Source organism: Hemibagrus wyckioides, linkage group LG13, assembly GCF_019097595.1.
Source record: "Hemibagrus wyckioides isolate EC202008001 linkage group LG13, SWU_Hwy_1.0, whole genome shotgun sequence".
Lineage (NCBI taxonomy): Eukaryota > Metazoa > Chordata > Actinopteri > Siluriformes > Bagridae > Hemibagrus > Hemibagrus wyckioides.
In genome coordinates this window covers 24,882,245-24,902,078 of record NC_080722.1, presented here as the reverse complement: position 1 = coordinate 24,902,078, position 19,834 = coordinate 24,882,245, and the positions used below count along the sequence as shown (strand labels likewise).

General features: G+C 40.7%; 2 protein-coding genes across 3 annotated transcripts; both read right to left on the bottom strand.

Moving 5' to 3' along the window:
• Positions 1-1,786: 1,786 nt before the first annotated feature.
• prrt2 (proline-rich transmembrane protein 2) lies at positions 1,787-7,748 on the bottom strand. Of its 2 annotated transcripts, none has more exons than XM_058405931.1 (5): positions 7,568-7,748; positions 6,593-6,898; positions 4,983-5,296; positions 3,653-3,782; positions 1,787-3,340 (listed from the first exon to the last, which is right to left on the bottom strand). In XM_058405931.1, the coding sequence occupies exons 2-5, from the start codon at positions 6,822-6,824 to the stop codon at positions 3,324-3,326; spliced, it is 693 nt and encodes a 230-aa protein (XP_058261914.1). In that variant the 5' UTR covers positions 6,825-6,898; positions 7,568-7,748; the 3' UTR covers positions 1,787-3,323. The 2 variants fall into 2 exon arrangements, with proteins under 2 accessions (XP_058261914.1, XP_058261915.1); XM_058405932.1 differs by having other exon boundaries at positions 1,794-3,340; positions 4,983-5,293.
• A 1,485-nt stretch (positions 7,749-9,233) lies between these two features.
• kif22 (kinesin family member 22) lies at positions 9,234-18,258 on the bottom strand. The gene is made up of 13 exons (XM_058405925.1): positions 18,073-18,258; positions 17,412-17,604; positions 17,004-17,131; positions 15,381-15,535; positions 14,344-14,553; positions 12,848-13,241; positions 12,640-12,760; positions 11,253-11,373; positions 10,949-11,150; positions 10,544-10,629; positions 9,733-9,954; positions 9,581-9,640; positions 9,234-9,484 (listed from the first exon to the last, which is right to left on the bottom strand). The coding sequence occupies exons 2-13, from the start codon at positions 17,600-17,602 to the stop codon at positions 9,455-9,457; spliced, it is 1,920 nt and encodes a 639-aa protein (XP_058261908.1). The 5' UTR covers positions 17,603-17,604; positions 18,073-18,258; the 3' UTR covers positions 9,234-9,454.
• Positions 18,259-19,834: the final 1,576 nt, after the last annotated feature.

Below are 19,834 nucleotides of genomic sequence, written 5' to 3'. Positions count from 1 at the left end.
GACATGGATGAGTGAGTTTGGTGTGGAGGAACTTGACTGGCCTGCACAGAGTCCTGACCTCAACCCCATAGAACACCTTTGGGATGAATTAGAGCGGAGACTGTGAGCCAGACCTTCTCGTCCAACATCAGTGCCTGACCTCAGAAATGTGCTTCTAGAGGAATGGTCAAAAATTCCCATAAACACACTCCTAAACCTTGTGGAAAGCCTTCCCAGAAGAGTTGAAGACATCCCAGTTTTTGGAATGGCTCAGAGTCTTTGAACTAATTCACTCCAAAGGTGTTCTATGGGGTTGAGGTCAGGAATCTGTGCAGGCCAGTCAAGTTCCTCCACACCAAACTCACTCATCCATGTCTTTATGGACCTTGCTTTGGTCACTGGTGTGCAGTCATGTTGGAACAGGAAGTGGTCATCCCCAAACTGTTCCCACAAAGAGCATGAAATTGTCCAAAATGTCTTGGTATGAAGCTGAAGCATTAAGAGTTCCTTTCACTGGAACCAACCCCCGAAAAACAACACCTGAATTCAATAATTTGGAGGGGTGTCCCAAAACTTTAGGCAATACAGTATAGTGTAGTTTTTATTTCGTTCTCTCACATAGACACTAATTACTGAGAGACACAAACTGTGTGACTGTATCCTCAGGATCACAGCAGGGAGATATGATGAAAAGACATTTGTTATGCAACAAAACTAGAACAACACCCATTGTTACAGGAGTTAATATTATTTGTGTAGGCTACTGTGAAAAAATAAATGTTGTGAATATTGTTTATTTATTTTTCATTGCTATATATTGTGTAGGTTGCATGCCAGTATAAAACAAGTAGCACTCAGCAGTGGTTAGTTTAAGATGTTGTCGAAAAGGACAAGGAAGTGTACAGCTGTGAGATTTGGGCAGCCATTTTCTTTGGTATTCTGCTGAACCCATCATTAGCCTACATGGTCTTGTTTCTGCCAGCAAGTATTTGTAAATTCTCAGTGATCAGGTGGTTCAAATGTTGTTTCCAAACAGTGACGCCATTTTTCAAGATGGTGAGGAGCACCAGTATGAACTTCAACATCCAGCTCAATTACCTGACTTGAATATCATCAGACCAATGTGTGAAAATTTGGAGAGAAGAGTGAGAAGCACTTGGATGCTCCAACCTCTCTGAAGCAACTAGAAGATATTTTGCTACATGAAGAGATCCAGTAGGAAATGCAAATGGTGGTCTAACCCCTTATTAATAAAGAGATATTACATTACATTTCATCTGTGTTCACATTATTTTGTCCAACTCCTGTATGAGAATACAAAGCAATAAACATACACATTGTTCTAAAGACAATACAAATGATGAGAATGTTCCCTTTTAAAGCTTCTATGCTACCTCTAAAATATTTCCCCATTCATCTGTAGTAAATTTTAGCCCGGGATAAGACACATACTGCTGGACGTCTGCTTCCTTTCCTCTCTCTCTCCACGCTTCACTGGGTAATGTCCGACAGCCTCACCTCTTCCACTCTCCCCTCTCTGGTGTATTTATTTCTTCTCTCGTGAAGATCTCCTGGGAGGTTTCCTCTCCATTTCAGAAAGAGCTCTTATGTTTGTTACACACTGGTTTTATTTCCTTTTCTTCACAATTTCATCCTATAATGCATATAAAGCCACACAGATACACAAACAAACTGGTATTTGTCATCTGCCGAACTTTCCATCTCCATTCTTGCCACTAATAACATTGTAAAGTTCAATATGTCATTGAGAACTTAACAAAAGCTGACAGTTTTCCAAGCAACCGAAAAATCGATCAATCCGTCTCACAAAGAGAGAAAGAGAGAAAGAAATGGCTTCTTAGGCGTAATAACAGATATTTACAGCAGTTTATTTCTCTTTTCCCTTTCAGATACACACTGTGAAGGTTACAGGACTTAGAAAAAAAGATCATGCAAATATAAGTGCCATGCTTGTTTTATACAATGCAAAAAATTGTAATAAATAAATAAATCAAGCAAAATCTACCATGTTGTCTTCTTAGGGCAGTTACTGTCCCGTAGATTTAAAAAATACAGCCAGTTCATCAACTTTGTGACTAGTCATATCATATTGTGTATTAGTAAAATGATTTTTTTTTACTGTAACTGCATTACAACACACAACGTTAGAATTAAAAATACTACTCTAAATATATATATTCTTTTAAACTAATATAAACTGAAGCTCAGGAATCTGGTATAGAAAGGGTTAATAATTACGAGTAATAGATAGTGTGAAAAAAATGAGGTTTTGTTGTTAGTCCACGAGTGATGAAAGTTGGAGTTTTAAAGGTTACACAGTGCTCATATGTAAGTCCTACAATACCTTTCAGTACAAAAAAATCACAGCATAGAAAGTCTATATACAACAACGAGTGGCACTGGTGTCCTAGGAAACCCTCCGAAAATTTTTTCTTGCATACTTTCTATGAAACAGGCTACATCACAGCTTAGATATTTTGTAAGAAATCAAGAGAAGTGAAAATTGTGTAACTGCGTTATTGCATTTTTAAGGGCTAGATTTGTGACACTATTGGTTTAAATGAATACAAAAAGGAAAATCTACGGAAATCTGTCAAATTCAGGCAAGTTATTCACTACAGTTTGTGAACATCGGATCGATCACAGTGAAGAAAATAGATTAAATACGTAAAAATAAATTTCTTAAAAAGGAAAAAAAATGACAACATATTTTTTCAACATGTTTAAAACAAACTAAAAATATTTGAACATTTTATATTAACAAATAAGCTGCCGTCTTTCTGCCTCAACTCCAGCAGGGCAATGCCTCGTTCGTTTTTCACATTAAAAAAATGAGTAATTTTTTTCACGTCTGCCAATGTGGCCGTATCGTTTTACACTCTAAAAGAGCATTGTGTATTCTCCTCCTCTTCACATGTCAAGGGAACGTCTCAAGATTTATGCTGCGTGGGTTTGCGTGATGCAGAGCCATTCTCACAAGTAATCTGATCTGAAACGTGCTTCCTGACCAAGCCCTCCAAAAAAGAAAAAAAAAAGAAAAAACAAAACCCTGGACTGTGTGTGGACTCATGATTTTCATCAAGTGCTTTTGGCTAGAACGATCTTCAGCACAACTTCATGCATTTCTCCTTCAGGTCTCATGATTGAGATTCAGGTTGAACGTAGCCTTGAATTAGTATTGTTATTAGTTAGAGTGTGCTAGAAGAAGGGAATAAGGTGTCAGCTTACTTATTAGCCATCTAGCTACAACTGTGATCACAGGATAGCCAGATGTATGGTCTTCTGGTCAGTAGCGTGATGTGAAGCCGGATTTCAGGCTCGCCTCAGGATTTCATGTTAACTGCAAAACACACAGTAAAAAAAAAAAAAAAAAATCAAGCAGATGAATTTAACGGGTTAATGTAAATGAAGTAATCTGATTAAATAGAGCTGCTTAGTTGTTTTTGAACAAGACACGCAACATTAAAAGGCACTAAATATTTAAGTAGCTCTAAATCATTTATACTGACAATCGATGTGCTTGAATAACTGAGGCACTTAAGATATGGCAGTGATGTCTTTGGGAAGAAGAGCTTAAAAACGTTCATCACTAAACAGTGTATTAGAAACTGTATTCATACTTTAATAAATAAAAATGGAAGCGGTCACTTACTTGATAAATTGACAGCACATGCCACTATGATGATAACCCCGCCCACGATCGAAACGACGGACAGTAGCTTAGCTACCCGGCCCAGCCGTATGGCCCCATCGATATTCCCCTGTTCCAAGCTGTTGCGAGACTAAACACAGACAACAGTGACAGTGATGTCAATGACATGTTCTGCCAGACACGTCTACACACAAGCTGACTGTAGCGCTCTTCTTGGAATTTAGACTACAACCTTCCACAAAACCTTAACAAGTGAATTACTATATTGTCTTCAAACTCCATAATAAACTAGTCAGACCTTTAGACAGAAGGTCTAGACTCCATAGCAGCTATTTTTTTAGCCAAGGACCACCCAAGAGGTCTGACTGACATGTAAAGCAACCAATCACAGCTCGTTTTATTCAGCTTCAATGTTTAGGGACGTGAAAATGTAACCTAGATGTCACTACAAAAACAGACCACGGATCTGGCGTTTAGCTGACCCTCATAAGCGCTCACTGTCACAGTTGTAAACATGACAACTTCCTTCTTCCATGACGGAAGTAGAGCATCACGAAGGCAGAAAAAAGTGACACACGTTTTCCAGAAATCCTGCAGAATCCAAAACAGATGACGACCTCGAAACTCCTGAGGTGTCCGGTGTGCATCAGATGTTTAGCCATCGGTTCGTCTGAAGCTGAGACTAATAATCAAACGTAACCAGTGCAGTCTCAGAAGCTCTGGATAAGGATGTCTGACGAATGAAACATATAAATGTACACGTACACCTCAACACCACATCCATACGTGTCTGGTTTAAACCCTGGGCATAGTGGGGGTATTTATTTCTATAACCTCCACTTTTCTGGGAACTAGATATTAGAATGTAACTGTAGGAAATTGATCATTCAGCGACAAGAGCATTAGTAAAGTCAGGCACTGATGTTTGCTGAGGAGATGGTGTTCAATCGGCCTATTCAATCGGTGTCCAATTCATCCTAAAAGAGTTCAGTGGGGTCTTTGCAGGACTATCTTCTTGAACCTTAAGGTGAACCGTGACTCATGGACCTCACCTCACCTCACCTCATTACACACAGGGAGTGACATACTAGAACAGGTATAGGCCTCTTAGTGCCAGTGAGAGGAAAGACAGTTTATACAATTATGTGCTTTCTGGCAACAGTTTGAAGACCAACATAAGGCTGTGATAGACACCATAGTGTATCAACAATCATACTGGTTTTAGATTTCTACATGTAAATTGGGTTTAACAATATTTATGTACTTATGTATTTGCTTATTTCTCAATCTCACCAAAATGAAACAAACCTAACCCTAAATCTTTGCTCACCATGACAGAGTAGACAAATCCCACAATGTTAATTGGCCAAACCGGGCAGAAGCAGGCAATGATTGCCAGGATGAGGTAATCTTTGGGTTTGGAGCGATCCAGTGGTGGGTTGGTTGCCAAGCTGGAGTGGCGGGAGATTGAGGGCCGTGGGGAGAACGCCGTGTATGCAATGGAGCTTGATCTGCTACCTTTTCGTGTGCGTCCAAAGTGAGGAGGTTGTGCGTGGGGTACGGAATGATGACGCCGAGGTGGAGAGGTGAGTCTGGGAACTGATGTTTTTGCTTCTGGAGGAGAGGAATAACCTCCTTGACCTGCTGACAGAGATTAGGGATCAGTACAGAATAATCACTTGTCATGGAACAGCTCTTCTCATGATCATACACTATACTGCCAAACGTATTGGGACACCCCTCCAAATCACTAAATTCAGGTATTGTTTTTCAGGGGTTGGACTCGGCCCCTAAGTTCCAGTGAAAGGAACTCTTAATGCTTCAGCTTCATACCAAAACATTTTGGACAACTTTGTGGGAACAGTTTGGGGATGACCCCTTCCTGTTCCAACATGACTGCACACCAGTGACCAAAGCAAGGTCCATAAAGACATGGATGAGTGAGTTTGGTGTGGAGGAACTTGACTGGCCTACACAGAGTGCTGACCTCAACCCCATAGAACACCTTTGGGATGAATTAGAGCGGAGACTGCGAGACAGGCCAAAACTGGGACGTCTGCCTTTACATGCACATGAAATTGTACAAAATGTCTTGGCATGAAGCTGAAGCACTAAGAGTTCCTTTCACTGGAACTAAGGGGCCGAGCCCAACCCCTGAAAAACACCATCTGAATTCAATGATTTGGAGGGGTGTCCCAAAACTTATATAGTGTACATGATAAAAGATTAAATAAATAAAAGGTTACTTGAAGTCTGCCCTGATCACATGTCCTTCTATTCTATCTGAGAGTGACAGAAATCTTAGATCGTGTATTTTAACTAACCACCAAACAAAATAATGAATGTGCCAATCTTCATAACATCAGGATCTCCCTCGCTGCTCCCGACAGGACGCTTTTAATTAGACTGCACAAATTTAATTACATTAAGTGTGCACACTCACGGAGGAAAAAAAACACATCTTGCTTTTTACTCGAAATGACCTTATAAACGACCGTCTCACTGGCCTTTTAAATAACGCAAACATCCGACTCAGCAGCCTGTCAGCTCACCACAAACCATGCAAATATACAGTGGCTACTTACAATACACTGTCACTCGTAATGAATGGCAAACTATTTATAGGATGCTACATTGACTTAACAGTTAACCAGAGTTTCCATCAGCCTTGACATAAAGTGCTCCCTGAATAAATCACTGTTGCTTTCAGGTACACAAAATGCTTGTGTGGTCAGTCCAGCAGAATAATTTATTGCTGTTTATCTACAAGCATCTGCAATGAAAAGAAGTCTTTTATGGAATATCTATCGCATTCTAATGTAATGTTATTATGAGAAGCTTATCGTGGTCATGGTGCCAGGCATTTAAGGATAAATGAACAACCCGAGGAGACAAAACATGCATTTCATACAAGAAGAAGGAGAAAGATCACACTACTACCATTTGTAGTCTTTTGTTTGATGACTACTACGACCTCTCCAGAGTCGTGTACATCTCCCTGGGCTTGCTGATGCAAAGAGAGGGGTTGAAGGCAGGGGAATGAGTCAGATTTGCGTGCACAGAAGGCTGCCTCGGTCGGTTGAATCGTAACAGGGCCTGGGGTCTGGCTGACTGATTGCTCTCTGTCCTGGGGTCCAAGCAGTGAGTCTGTCAGTGTCTGGTGGTTGTCCATTTTGTTGGAGAAAGAGGTCAGAATGTCCAAATTGATGATCGTCTGTGAGGTCTGAACAGGGATAAGATAACCACCTACAACACAGCACAGAGCAATAATCATCGGCACTGATCTGATCAGAAATGTGGAAATATTGAACAAACAAACAAAAAAACCCAGCATTTTTTCTTTTTGCCCTTTTCCTTTTCTGTATTTTCACATCCTGTCTTTTTCGAATCACATCATCACACTTTTCTCCCTTCCAACCATTCGGTGAATATTTCAAACAGATTAAGCTACAGAGGATCATATATAGCTTGTCATAAAACCTTTACCATAAAGAGACGAGCTTTTTTAAGGGATCATGAGAGTGCATTACGTGTGTATGATGACTAGTCTAGAATAAAAATGAAGATCTGAAAAGATTAGGGCAAAGGAACAAAGGCACAGGAAAGAAAAAGAGCCATTTTAAATGTAGAAACACGAAAAATACTCTGGAATGTGAAAAATAAAAAATGATAGATCACATCGTGCAGAAGAGACAATGGGTGGGGAAAAAAAAAGAGGATTTAGATGCTCGAGACAACACCACAGGTAGGATGCACCTTAGGAGGATACAAAACAAGACAAAGAGCCCCCTCCCCCAATCCAAACACACACACACACACACTCACTCTCTCTCTCTCTCTTTCAAATGCATTCCTATTATCCGCACCTATTCAGTCCAAATGTGTTATAAGCTGTTATAACGTCTATAAACATACCTTATTCACATTCTCCACTTCAAGCCAAAACGCAGATTTCTCGTCTTTCACCTTTAACCCTTCAATTTGCATTAGTAAAAAAAATCCTTCCAGTGTGTATTTGTCCAAAGAGCATATTTGTTTTGATTAGATCTGAAATTAAGAGATGCACGAAGGCAGCATCCATCCCAGAGAGGCTACTACTCACAGAATGAGAGAAACAAGGGGGTGGGGTGGGAGGGGAGGGGAAGACACTAGGGCTACGTCCCAATTCACATAATACCTTTTAAGCAGCCTGTTAAAGTAGTGCCCGTGCAGTGTATACGCACTATTTAGGTAGTGTGAGGATTGTGACCAAGCCAGACCGATTGTTTATTTACTGTTTGATATGGATAAAGGACTGATATCCAGGTCACGTGCTCAATGCATTATGGCTGTGACCAGACACTGACCATTTTTTCTCCCTTTGTGTCTGTTTGGACATTGTGTGCTACTTGGACATACTAGTGAGTAAGGAAGTGTGTATTTTGAGACACTAGCTGGGGGAAACCCCTGCATGGAGGAGAGGAATAACCTCCTTGACCAGCTGGGGGATATGAATAAAGGACTGATATCCAGGTCACGTGCTCAATACATAAGACTGTATTTATAATAACCAGACACTGACCATTTTTCCACCCTTTCTGTCTGTTTGGACATTGTGCACTACTTGGACTTACTAATGAGTAAGGAAGTGTGCAATTTGGGACACGAGATGGGGGAAACCCCTGCATGGAAAATTGTGGATGGAGGTTGTGATGCATGAAGCATTTCTTTATTATTATTATTATTATTATTATTATTATTATTATTATTATTATTATTAGAAAAAGGTGAGGCAATTTCTTCTGGGTAGTTGGACCCAAAAAAATCTTGATAAACACAAGCTCAGCTCTTAACGAGCACGGGACGAACAATGCAATCTTTTTAAAAGGTACTTTTGTGCTTTTACGCCCCCTATGGACTCAAACAAAATATTACAGTAAACGTGCAAAATAACACGTTGGTCTTTTACACGTACACAGAGGATCATTTAAAGGATTAAGCAAGTGTTAGTAATGTAACTGTGCTACCATGAGCCCCCTTTAGCACTGGTTATACATCTTAACATTAATACATGAAATATTTCTTTAGTGTATTGATGGTGGTGGTAGTGGGGTCAGAGGAGGAGGTCTTTAACCAAAATCTCCCATTAGGTTGGGATCTGGTTTCGCTGAAGGTATTAGGACATGATTTACATTCATTTCTTCCTCATCCTGCCATTCAATGAGCTCTTCTGCCCTATGGGTCAGGGTGGGGTCTTTGTGGCAGAGCTTCACACTGATTCACAGTGACTCATCTCTCTATAGGGAATAGGAGGCAGAAAATATCAAACACCCAGGGCTAAGTCACTATAATAACAGGATAGGGAATACTTTCTTTCTGCATTATTAATTATATTAGACAGGTTATCATCTACACAAGACATTTCTATTGCTGAATGGTGAGTATTGTTCATGTCTTTCCATCAGGTCATGAGATTCAGCTAGACAGGGAAAAAATTGCAATGTTCTGCCCCTTATTGATGAAACAAGTCTGGACAAATGTCATCTTAATAAAAGTGAAACCATCAAGAACAAATAAACATGACAAGTGCAATGCGACTCTGCAGCAGCTTTTATTAAGCAAAATGTTTATCGCTGGATTAAATCACATCATGAACGTATAGTGACAATTAAATACAACTCTAAATGTAACCACAAATGTTAAAATATGTACAGAAAAATTCAAGATTAAAAAAATGGAACATTTCTTCACACGTGGTGTCTCTCTCTGACTCATTCACACGCCCACCCCACCCCCAATTCACACACACACACACACACTCACTCACTTCCCCATGGCACTTAGAATGTTGGCCTGTGGAAGAGGAAACAAAATGTATTAATTTTACAGACATGAAATAGAAAGCAAACAGTCCATTTATTTGGTTTCTATGTTTATGTGCAGTCATACCTTAATAAAAGACGAAAAACGTTTATCTGTAATGCCTTCGATTTTCTTTAAATCTTCCACCTAGCAAAACAGCAGCCAACACACAGTGAACATCAATAGCTCAATTGCATGCTTCAAATAATTCATGCCAAGCTTGGGCTTTGTATCCCTACCTGTGTGAAGTCTCCATTGATTCCCCTCCAGCCCAGGATGAGTTTAGCCTTCTTGTCCCCAATGAGTTGCAGACTCTTCAGCTCTTTGAGCGAGCCCGAGTTGAGTGTCTGGAGAATCTTTTTCTTGGACTGGTCTAATAGCGACGAGTCTAACCTCGACTCCCAGTTTGCCTCTTCCTCACAGGCTGGTTCCAGACCGCTGTTCTCCTTACCGCCCGAGATCTGGACAAAGAAACCATGATGGCACAAGATGACTTCTTAGCACCTGCAACTTTTACATTAGAAAAACTGAAGCATGGTATCAGTAGCACACAAGCCTAGGACAGCATACATCTTTAAAAATATGCTGATTTCAAGCTTGCTGGATTCATTTTAATGCATTTAGTAACGTTTCAGGTTTGAAGAGAGTGTAACATCAGCTGTATATATTTAGAAACTGCTGCAGCAATCATGAAACCCGAACTCGACTGTGGGTTAAGTGACACTGCAGTATCCAAATTAATTGGCCTTGCTGCTTAATAGTTTTGGAGGAATTGATTGTGAGCACCGACACACGCAGTACCCTGCACAGGAGAAGCACAATCTAACATCAAATTTGAGGACAAAATGTTGACTTGCTACCTAATACATCCCACCCACTAACAGGTGCCATGATGAGGAGATCATCAGTCTTATTCACTTCACCTCTCACTGCTCACAATATTATACCTGATCAATGTATAGCTATCCTTATACATGTATAAGAGATTTTATCTCTTATGTGTTTGCATATATATATGCAAACACACAATACTAAAAAAAAAATACTGACCTCTGTCTTGTGTTTTTTCTTCTTGTGGATAGGTTGAGAAGTCTTACAGACCACAGCACAGTCCTGCAGGGGCTGCACCTGGGACACTGGGCATAGAGAGGACAAAAGAATATGAAGGATACACATGCTTTAAATAGCAAGCTATTCCCAAAATAAGTGATGAATATAGATTATCTGGTTTTCAAGAAATAAGCTTAACCCACCAAATGTTATTTTGTTCAGTTTACAGTCCTTAAATCTTTGCTGTCATACATGCACAACATTGTTCAACACCTAGTCCAGTATCCCACAACCCCTCCATCCCTCCCCAAAAACAGTACTGTTCTACATTACAGAATATTTTGTTGGTACATCTCTGGGTTAAATTTTAGTTTATTCCTGTTTACTACTTCCTGTGGATCTTACCCTGTAATGGGGTGACAATTGCCTGCTGTTTCCTGGGTCTTGCAACTGACTGTTTCCTCTGGAGGGGGGGCAGATCTGTTTTGAAGAGAGATAAGCTACTTGTGGTGTCCACCTTTTCATCTTTTGGTCCGTTTTGTCCTCCTGTTAGTTTGTTCAACATCTCTGCCTTTTCCTCCAGCTCCTTTTGCTTCTCTTTTAATCTCTGTAAACAATACAATTCAGATGAAGCACCTCTGAGTAACACAGAACCAGAGCTATATCAGACTAACTACAATAAATAAAGGAAGATTTAGCATGCAGGAACCTGTATCTCTTTGCGGGACTGGGCAACAGTTTTGAGCAGCTTGAGTCTCTCTCTCTCTGGCGTGCCCAGCATCATTTTCTCCAGAGCCATAAGTCTATCCATAACTGAGGAATCCACTGGGCTGAAAGACAGGATTACAGAAAGACAAGACAATGTAGCTCAACACTACGAGACGTTTGTATTCATCAGTACATCAGATGTTAATTAGCATGTACGCAAATGTCACATGCTTTAAACCAGACTCATATTTTCACAAGGCAGAAACGGACCAAACTACAGCTAACCTTGGAAGTGTATCCACATGAAAAGGGTCAGACAGGCCATAGATTTTGTGTTTGATAAATAATAAATTGATAAATAATCAAGTGGGTCCAGATTTATACATCTCTTCTAAATACATGCCTTTCCTCTTGGTTTCTATGTGGTTACTGAAACATTTAATATTATTCATATAAATAGTAAATATAGTATTAATATACCAACCAGGCATAACATTATGACCACCTGCCCAATACTGCATTGCTCCCCCTTTTGCTGCCAAAACAGCCCTGACCTGTCCTGCACTGTGTATTCTGACCCCTTTCTATCAGAACCAGCATTAACTTCTTCAGCAATTTACTATTTTCTTCAAATAACAGGTGCCAAGATGAGGAGATACTCAGTTTTATTCACTTCACCTCTCACTGCTCACAATGTTATACCTGATCAGTGTATGTAGTAGTAATAGAGTATTTCTTCTGACTGTGCTAAAAGACTTGAATTGATATGAGAAAATCAGTTAAGCTACAATCACTTGAATTTCCAACCATTTCATCCAAACCTTTAAATATAGAAATGATTAAAGAGTCACAGAAACATGTCGTCCCCAACAATGAACCAAAAGGTAGAAAGAACCTCTGGCTTTCGCTATGGGGACACATTGCTTTAAGCACCAGCTACCAAATCATGGCCTACTGCACAAGGCCAGGACCTGTTAAAGTGCTATATTTAATAATTTTTTAAACATCCCTGGCCATACAGAACCACATTGGTCACTTTTCTATGGTGATGGTCACATCTATCATATTAACAGATCTCTATCATGTCTGGTTTTGCTTTATCAGACCTGCTTCTGAGAAGTGTCCAAAACAAACTCAGAAATCATGGAACATTGTATGTTTCTCAGAACATTAGAAAGATTTGACCTGTCTATGAAAAACAGGCAGGTTTTTACCCTCTCACTTAAATTTTATGTGGACACTAATAAAACTATGCTCCCTAGCATCCAAAAACGTTAATTAGCCATGCTGTTTTAAGGTAGGTGTTACGATACAATATTTACATATCACCAATTGCAGGCTCAAGAGTGGTGTTGGCCCTTAAACCCGTACTGATCTACACGACATACCTATGAGGGTGTGTGAGTGGGGGTGATGACTGCTCTACTTTCTTGCCTTCCTTCAGCTTCTTATTCTGGGGTTCTCCAGATCCCCCAGCATCTTGCTCGTCTCTGGATCTCTTTCCTGCAGCTGGAAAAAAATGAAACCACATCTCTGTTGAATAAATGTTTTTGCCTAACTAAACAAACATGAACCCAGAGCTTTGAAAACGCTCACCATTCGTTGGGGCCACGACCGTCTCTCTGACAAACGGCCTGTTGATGATCTGCTTGGATTTGGCGGCAAAGTTGAGAGCAGTGAACGTATCGAAATAGTATTTGTATTCCGGAGCAATGTTTGTGATCATGACCGAGTGAGCCGAACCACCTAGCGAGTCCTGTAAAAGGCGAGTGAGCTTGCTATCTCTGTAGGGCACACGGCCGCCGGTCCCCGTGTTTAGACAGTCCACAACCTTGCTCAGAGTGAAGAGAGACAAGTTTATGGCACCGCTTTCTTTCAAGCGGATGCCCTGGTTTCCTGTGCGTCGGTTGTCCTCAGAGCCAGCAAGATCCACAAGATACAGCTTCCCTGTCTGCTGGCGGTGAGGAGGAGCACGCTGACATTTCACCACCTGAGGTAAAACACAGACAAGTTCATGTCTTCAGACTAGTCACCGATCTCAAGAATTCACAAGAACAAGTGCCACCAGAAAGGGTAAACATTCCTTTACCTTTTTATCATTAACACCTTTCATTCATAACTAATGCAAAAAATCATGGTATTAAATATGCAAACCATCATCAAAATTCTGGGTAATGCATAGCTTCTTACAGCGTTATATTTCAAAATAACCATATTTAAAGCCATATACACCGATCAGGTATAACACTGTGAGCAGTGAGAGGTGAAGTAAATAAGACTGAGTATCTCCTCATCATGGCACCTGTTAGTGGGTGGGATATATTAGGCAGCAAGTCAACATTTTGTCCTCAAAGTTGATGTTAGAAGCAGGAAAAATGGACAGGTGTAAAGATTTGAGCGAGTTTGACCAAAAGGGCCAAATTATGATGGCTAGACCACTGGATCAGAGCATCTCCAAAACTGCAGCTCTTGTGGGGTGTTCCTGGTCTGCAGTGGTCAGTATCTATGAAAAGGATCCTTTAAGTCCTCCATGGACCCCAACTTGCAACTTAGAGGACTTAAAGGATCTGCTGCTAACATCCTGGTGCCAGATCCCACAGCACACCCGAGAGTCCATGCCTCGACGGGTCAGGGCTGTTTTGGCAGCAAAATGAGGACCAACACAAAATTACAAAATCACAAATCTTTTAAAAAATATCATAATCACAAAATTAGGCAGGTGGTCTATGAAGCAATGCAAATACAAAAGACCATATTTACCATATTTAAATTATTTCTTATTCAATTTTTTTCAGTTATTCGGAAAAATATTCCAGTTTTCCTGATCATATATCAGACTGGACTACAAGACAGAAGAGCAAGATAGGCACTAGTATATTCAGTAGTACCTGGTTACCAGGTCAGACAGTGTGTTTTCACCCCAAATTTTCCCCATCAGACACACTAAGAGCCAGTGGGTTTTTTTCCAGGGAGAACATTGCTTTTAGCACCAGCTACCAAATCATGGTCTACCACACAGAGACCACAACCTGTTAAGATGCTTTAAGTGAAAAGGAGTCTGCAACTACAGGAGGCAGAACTGCTGACAGTACCTTGATGAGGAGGATCGCATGACTGCGGCTGGAACGCTGGTTGAGTTTTGTAGAGGCTGTGGTGCGATTCAGACTGGCCGGCACAAAGTGGGTGTGAAAGTCGGAGAAAGATGAGAGGGGAGTGTGTGTCAAGCCTGGAATGATGATGTTTTTATCCTTATCTTCACGGATTGGTAGATCCTGAGAGCTGGGGGACAAAAGGTCCAAAACCTGCAAGCACAGAACAGACTTTAGCAGTCCAAACCACAAATAAATAACACAACATACACTATATTGCCAAAAGTTTTGGGACACCCCTCCAAATCACTGAATTCAGGTTGGGCCCCTTAGTTCAAATGAAAGGAACTCTTAACACTTCAGCATATCAAGACATTTTGGACAATTTCATGCGCCCAACTTTGTGGGAACAGTTTGACATCGCATGGATGAGTGAGATTGGTGTAAAGGACCTTGACTGGCCTGCACAGAGTCCTGACCTCAACCCTATAAAGCGGGCCAGGCCAAAATTGGGACGTCTGCCTTTACATGCACATGAATTTAATAATTGACTGTTGTCACTATAACAGCTTCTAAACCTTCTGGGAAGGCTTTCCACAAGGTTTAGGAGTGTGTTTATGGGAATATTTGACCATTCCTCTAGAAGCGCATTTGTGAGGTCAGGCACTGATGTTGGACGAGAACTCAGTCTCCACTCTAATTCATCCCAAAGGTGTTCTATGTGGTTGAGGTCAGGACTCTGTGCAGGCCAGTCAAGTTCCTCCACACCAAACTCACTCATCCATGTCTTTATGGAGCTTGCTTTGTGCACTGGTGTGCAGTCATGTTGGAACAGGAAGGGGTCATCCCCAAACTGTTCCCACAAAGTTATACAACAGCTTACATTTCTTATTTGTTTAGGGTATATGAAACTGGACTACAGATCAGAAATTAATCAAAATGTGTGTGAGTAAGATTTTGCAGCATGTGGGGTCATAAATTAGAAAGATTTTCATGTAGGTATAAATCAGAATAAGGAAACCATAATATCAGAGTATTACCTTTTCATTGTAGATTTCCAGATACGACATGCCCACAGAGAACTCCCATTCATCCTGGTCTTTCACTTGAGTGCGCACCAGTTGGAAAACCTCACGGACAGCCCTGGGGATCACACCCGGCTGCTCCTGGCTGCCCAGCATCGTGTGGGTCTTTCCTAAAGAAATAATTAAAAAGTAGTAATACATGGTCCTTAAGCATAGTAAATATCTAGAAAATCTACAGAGACTCACCAAACAAAATAATACAAAAACATAAGATTGAAAAACAAAAAACTCTAAAGCTAAGGAACTAACACCTCTGTGTAGATAATCAGACTGTAGAGGTGCTGTAGACAGATCCTATTATTTTGATTCTGTCTTACATTCTAGTGTCCAGTGAAAAATGACAACTGAGCAGATGAGGGTTAAGGAGCAGCTTGGTAATGTTGGGCGTTCAACTGAAAACATTTTAACCACTGTGCTACTGCTTCCCTTCAACTTATTATATACTCATTCCGTCTTTGACAGAGTATATTACTAGTACCATAAAGTACAATTACATTATCCAACATTTTAGTCCAATCTCTTATCACACAGAAGCCCAAGTAGTAGTAGTAGTGCTGTTGTTTCAGCTGCTCCCTGTTGGGGGTCACCACTGGGGATCATTGGGTCCGCATTTTTAATGAAACAGAAAATGAATGAAACAGCCTTTATTTGTCACATATACATTACAGCACAGTGAAATTCTTTCTTCGCATATCCCATCCTTGGAGGTTGGGGTCAGAGCACAGGGTCAGCCATGATACGGCGCCGTATCATGGTATGGAGCAGAGAGGGTTAAGGGCCTTGCTCAAGGGCCCAACAGTGGCAACTTGGCGGTGCGGGGGCTTGAACCCCTGATCTTCCGGTCAACAACCGAGAGCCTTAACCACTTGAGCCACCACTGCCCACCATGTTTCGATTTGGCACAGGTTTTTACCCCAGATGCCCTTCCTGAGGCAACCCTTCAATTTTTTTTAATCCGGGTTTGGCACAGAACTCTTCAGTGGCCGGGTTAGCGCCCTTCCCGGGAATCGAACCTGGGCCACAACAATGAGAGCGCAGGATCCTGCGGCTGGACCACCAGAAGGCACAGAAGTCCAAGTAGCAATATGTATAAATTAGTAGCATTAATTGCACATTTTATTGCCTAAGTGACTGTACCTGTCTGTAGAAAAGACACTGTTCATAATCACACTCTCCCGTGTTTATAATAATTTATAATCACACTCTCCGGTGTCACCCAAATGAGGATGAGGTTCCCTTTTGAGTCTGGTTCCTCTTAAGGTTTCTTCCTCATACCATCTAAGGGAGTTTTTCTTTGCCACAGGCTTGCTCACTAGGGATGATTTTGTCTAACATCTAGTACTTTTGTACCATGTTTATGTTCTGTAATGCTGCTTTGAGACAATGTCCATTGTTAAAAGCGCTATACAAATAACAGCAAATTGAAATGATTCAAATATTAGGAATCTCATCAAAGCCTACTCACAGATCCCTGGCTCTAAAGAACTAATAAATCTCAGCATTCTGATGCTATAATGAACACGAGACAGTTTTTAACATTGTCTTTATGAAACAAAAAACAAATCTGTATGACCGTACCGGCTCCAGTGGGTCCGTAAGCGAAGACACTAGCATTCTGACCATTAAGAATGTGAGGGATAATGGACTTCACTGAAGATAAGAACACTTCCTGTTGAGTGGTCTGTTCTCCATGGAACACGTCAAACCTACACAACAAAGTGGACAAACGCACAGCCTGAGTATGATCAACATTAAATCGCCAGACAATCAGAAAAGACTAGATTATGAATGTTTTCTCCCCGATTGTCCCCAGCAGGCACTGTAAGAGCCAGTGGATGAATTAAAGGGAGAAACCTGATCTCAGCACCAGCTACCAAATCAGGGTCTACCACACACAGACCAAGACCTGTTAAGATGCTTAGGGTCATAATAATAATAATAATAATAATAACAATAACAAGAAGAAGGAAATATTCCCAAACTAACTGATACTGCAGAGTCTCTGTGGCATTCCTCCAGTTGACGATCTCCAGAGTTTGAGGTCCAAGTCCTCGGACACAAGGCCCCTCGCCTTTCTCGTCTTGTTTGTCCATGTAGGGCCGCAGCCGAACCGCTACTCGAACCCTGGCGGTCCGTTTAGACCCAGCGGCTTCATTCACGGCGACACGCTGTGCCATTACTGACAGAGGAGAAGAAACATGGCGGCGATTTCCATCACACATTATTACTGCAGAGTTAGATAGCCATACTAGTCAGAGCTAACCAACTAACTAGGTGCTACAAACTTTAAAGTATTAGTTTAGTTAATTATCTATGTAATTATTATGTTAGACAGCATGTTTGTTGTCTGGTTTCACGGTTTAGTATCTAAATATCGGCTCCATGTATAAAAAAAATCACACGAGGCCTCTGTTCGTTATATTAGCTATTAGAACTTTTTTAATTTAAGTCGTAACCCTATCATGTGCCATAAATCAGTTTTATTCACACAGCATGCCCGGTACTAAACTATTAAGACAGATAAAGTTAAATTCAGAGCGTAAACATCTCTTAATGGTCTTATCTGTTTTTGCTATGCTATGTTAGCTAGCTAGCTTTCTTGCTGGACGTTTGCACGCACAACACCGGGACTTTCAAACAAACTTACCTCTTCACCAGCACAACTACGTTTCCAGACGCTTGTAAACGCTCCTAAGTTAGATAAAATTATTTATTCATGTATTTTATGAACGCATTTGCCCGCCGTATATAAATATATATATATTGTTAGAGATAAGAGACTTTTAGTACGCGCGCCTGCCCCCCCTTACAACGGCTATTTTCAAATACAGTGTACCCGCCCACTTACTGGGTAACGGACCAATCAGCTGCCGACTTACACGCACGCTCATTTCCTTCGGCGGTTCTGTGGGGTTTAAGGGGATCTGTAAAGCGAGAGCGCCAGCTGTAGTTTTAAATGGACATGTAAACATAATTTTTTTCCCATATTGTAAGAAATTATTATTATTATTATTATTATTATTATTATTATTATTATTATTTAGTTTTGTCATAGTTTTATTCCTGTAACTAGAAACCTTTTTTTGATCATTTTACTGACTGTTGCTTTTTTCCTCCATGGATTATTTATTCTTTATGTGCCTCCCTGGTCTCCAGTTTATATCAGGATCTTTCCTCATAAGAGCATCAAAAGTCTTTTCCCAAATCAGGTCGACAAAATTAGTAGTGTTAGTAGTAATTATATATATATATATATATATTCAACATTTACTAGCTGTGGGCAATTAGGATCTGTGCACATTTGATCTAAAACCTTAAAGTTTAAAACTACAAATTCGTAACAGATGTTACACACATGAATAGTGGAGCACCGCACAGTACATTTTACTCAGTGTGTGTGTGTGAGTGTGTGTTTAATTTCTTTAATTTCCAAAAACTGGAAAGATTAGTACACAAAAGAAAAATACTAATCAATTAGGATGCTGTGAATCGTTGGACAGAAAAGTAGTAAAAAAAAAAAAAAGGAAGTAAAATGTAATCCAGCGCCTTAGACCACTTGACCATGGGGCTCATGGAGGCCTGCAGGGTGAGAAAGAGAGTTTGATCTGTCAGGTGGTCATAATGTCTGCACCATGCACGCTTCCTTTATCAAACACGCTCTTTGCAAGATCAGCACGACGCAAAACCCACAAGGGCCGTGTGCACAATCAAACTAAACCACACAACTAAACAAAGCCACTGGAGCACACTACATGCTTTATGACATGCTGAATTTAATCAATAACAATACTTCCAGTTTTCTTGCTTACTCAGAAAAAGTGTACGGTGTTAAATGCTGTCATGGCTAGTCTTGCCGGAGCACTTTACACATAATCTATGTTTTTAAACATCAAATGATCACAAGAATACCTAATATTTTCTCTCTCTGTCTGTCTTTGTCGAGCTATACGTCCCACTCCCAATCTCCCAGTGTTCTGAGTTCCCAGTGTGACCACTTCTTCTTCCTGGACCTGCCTGATCCATCCAGACGCTCTACCCCTGCTCAGAGTCTCATCACTTGGTGGTGGTCACTGCTGCTGGGGATGTATCTGCATGGACAGCCTGTGACCCAGTGGACTGCTGTGGATAAAACCACTTGGAGACGATCACACCGTCTCTGAACTGTCGTTGTCAGCTTTATACTGTCTATAATGATAGACATATATTGTAGAAAGGACATTATTTAGTTATAGTTACATTACTTAGTGTCCAGTGTCCCCCAAATGAGGATGAGGTTCCCTTCTGAACCTGGTTCCTCTCAAGGTTTCTTCCTCAGATCATCACAGGGAGATTTTCCTCACCACCGTCACCTCAGGCTTCTCATTAGGGATAAAATAGTAACTTAACTTTAAACTTTATATTTACTCTAT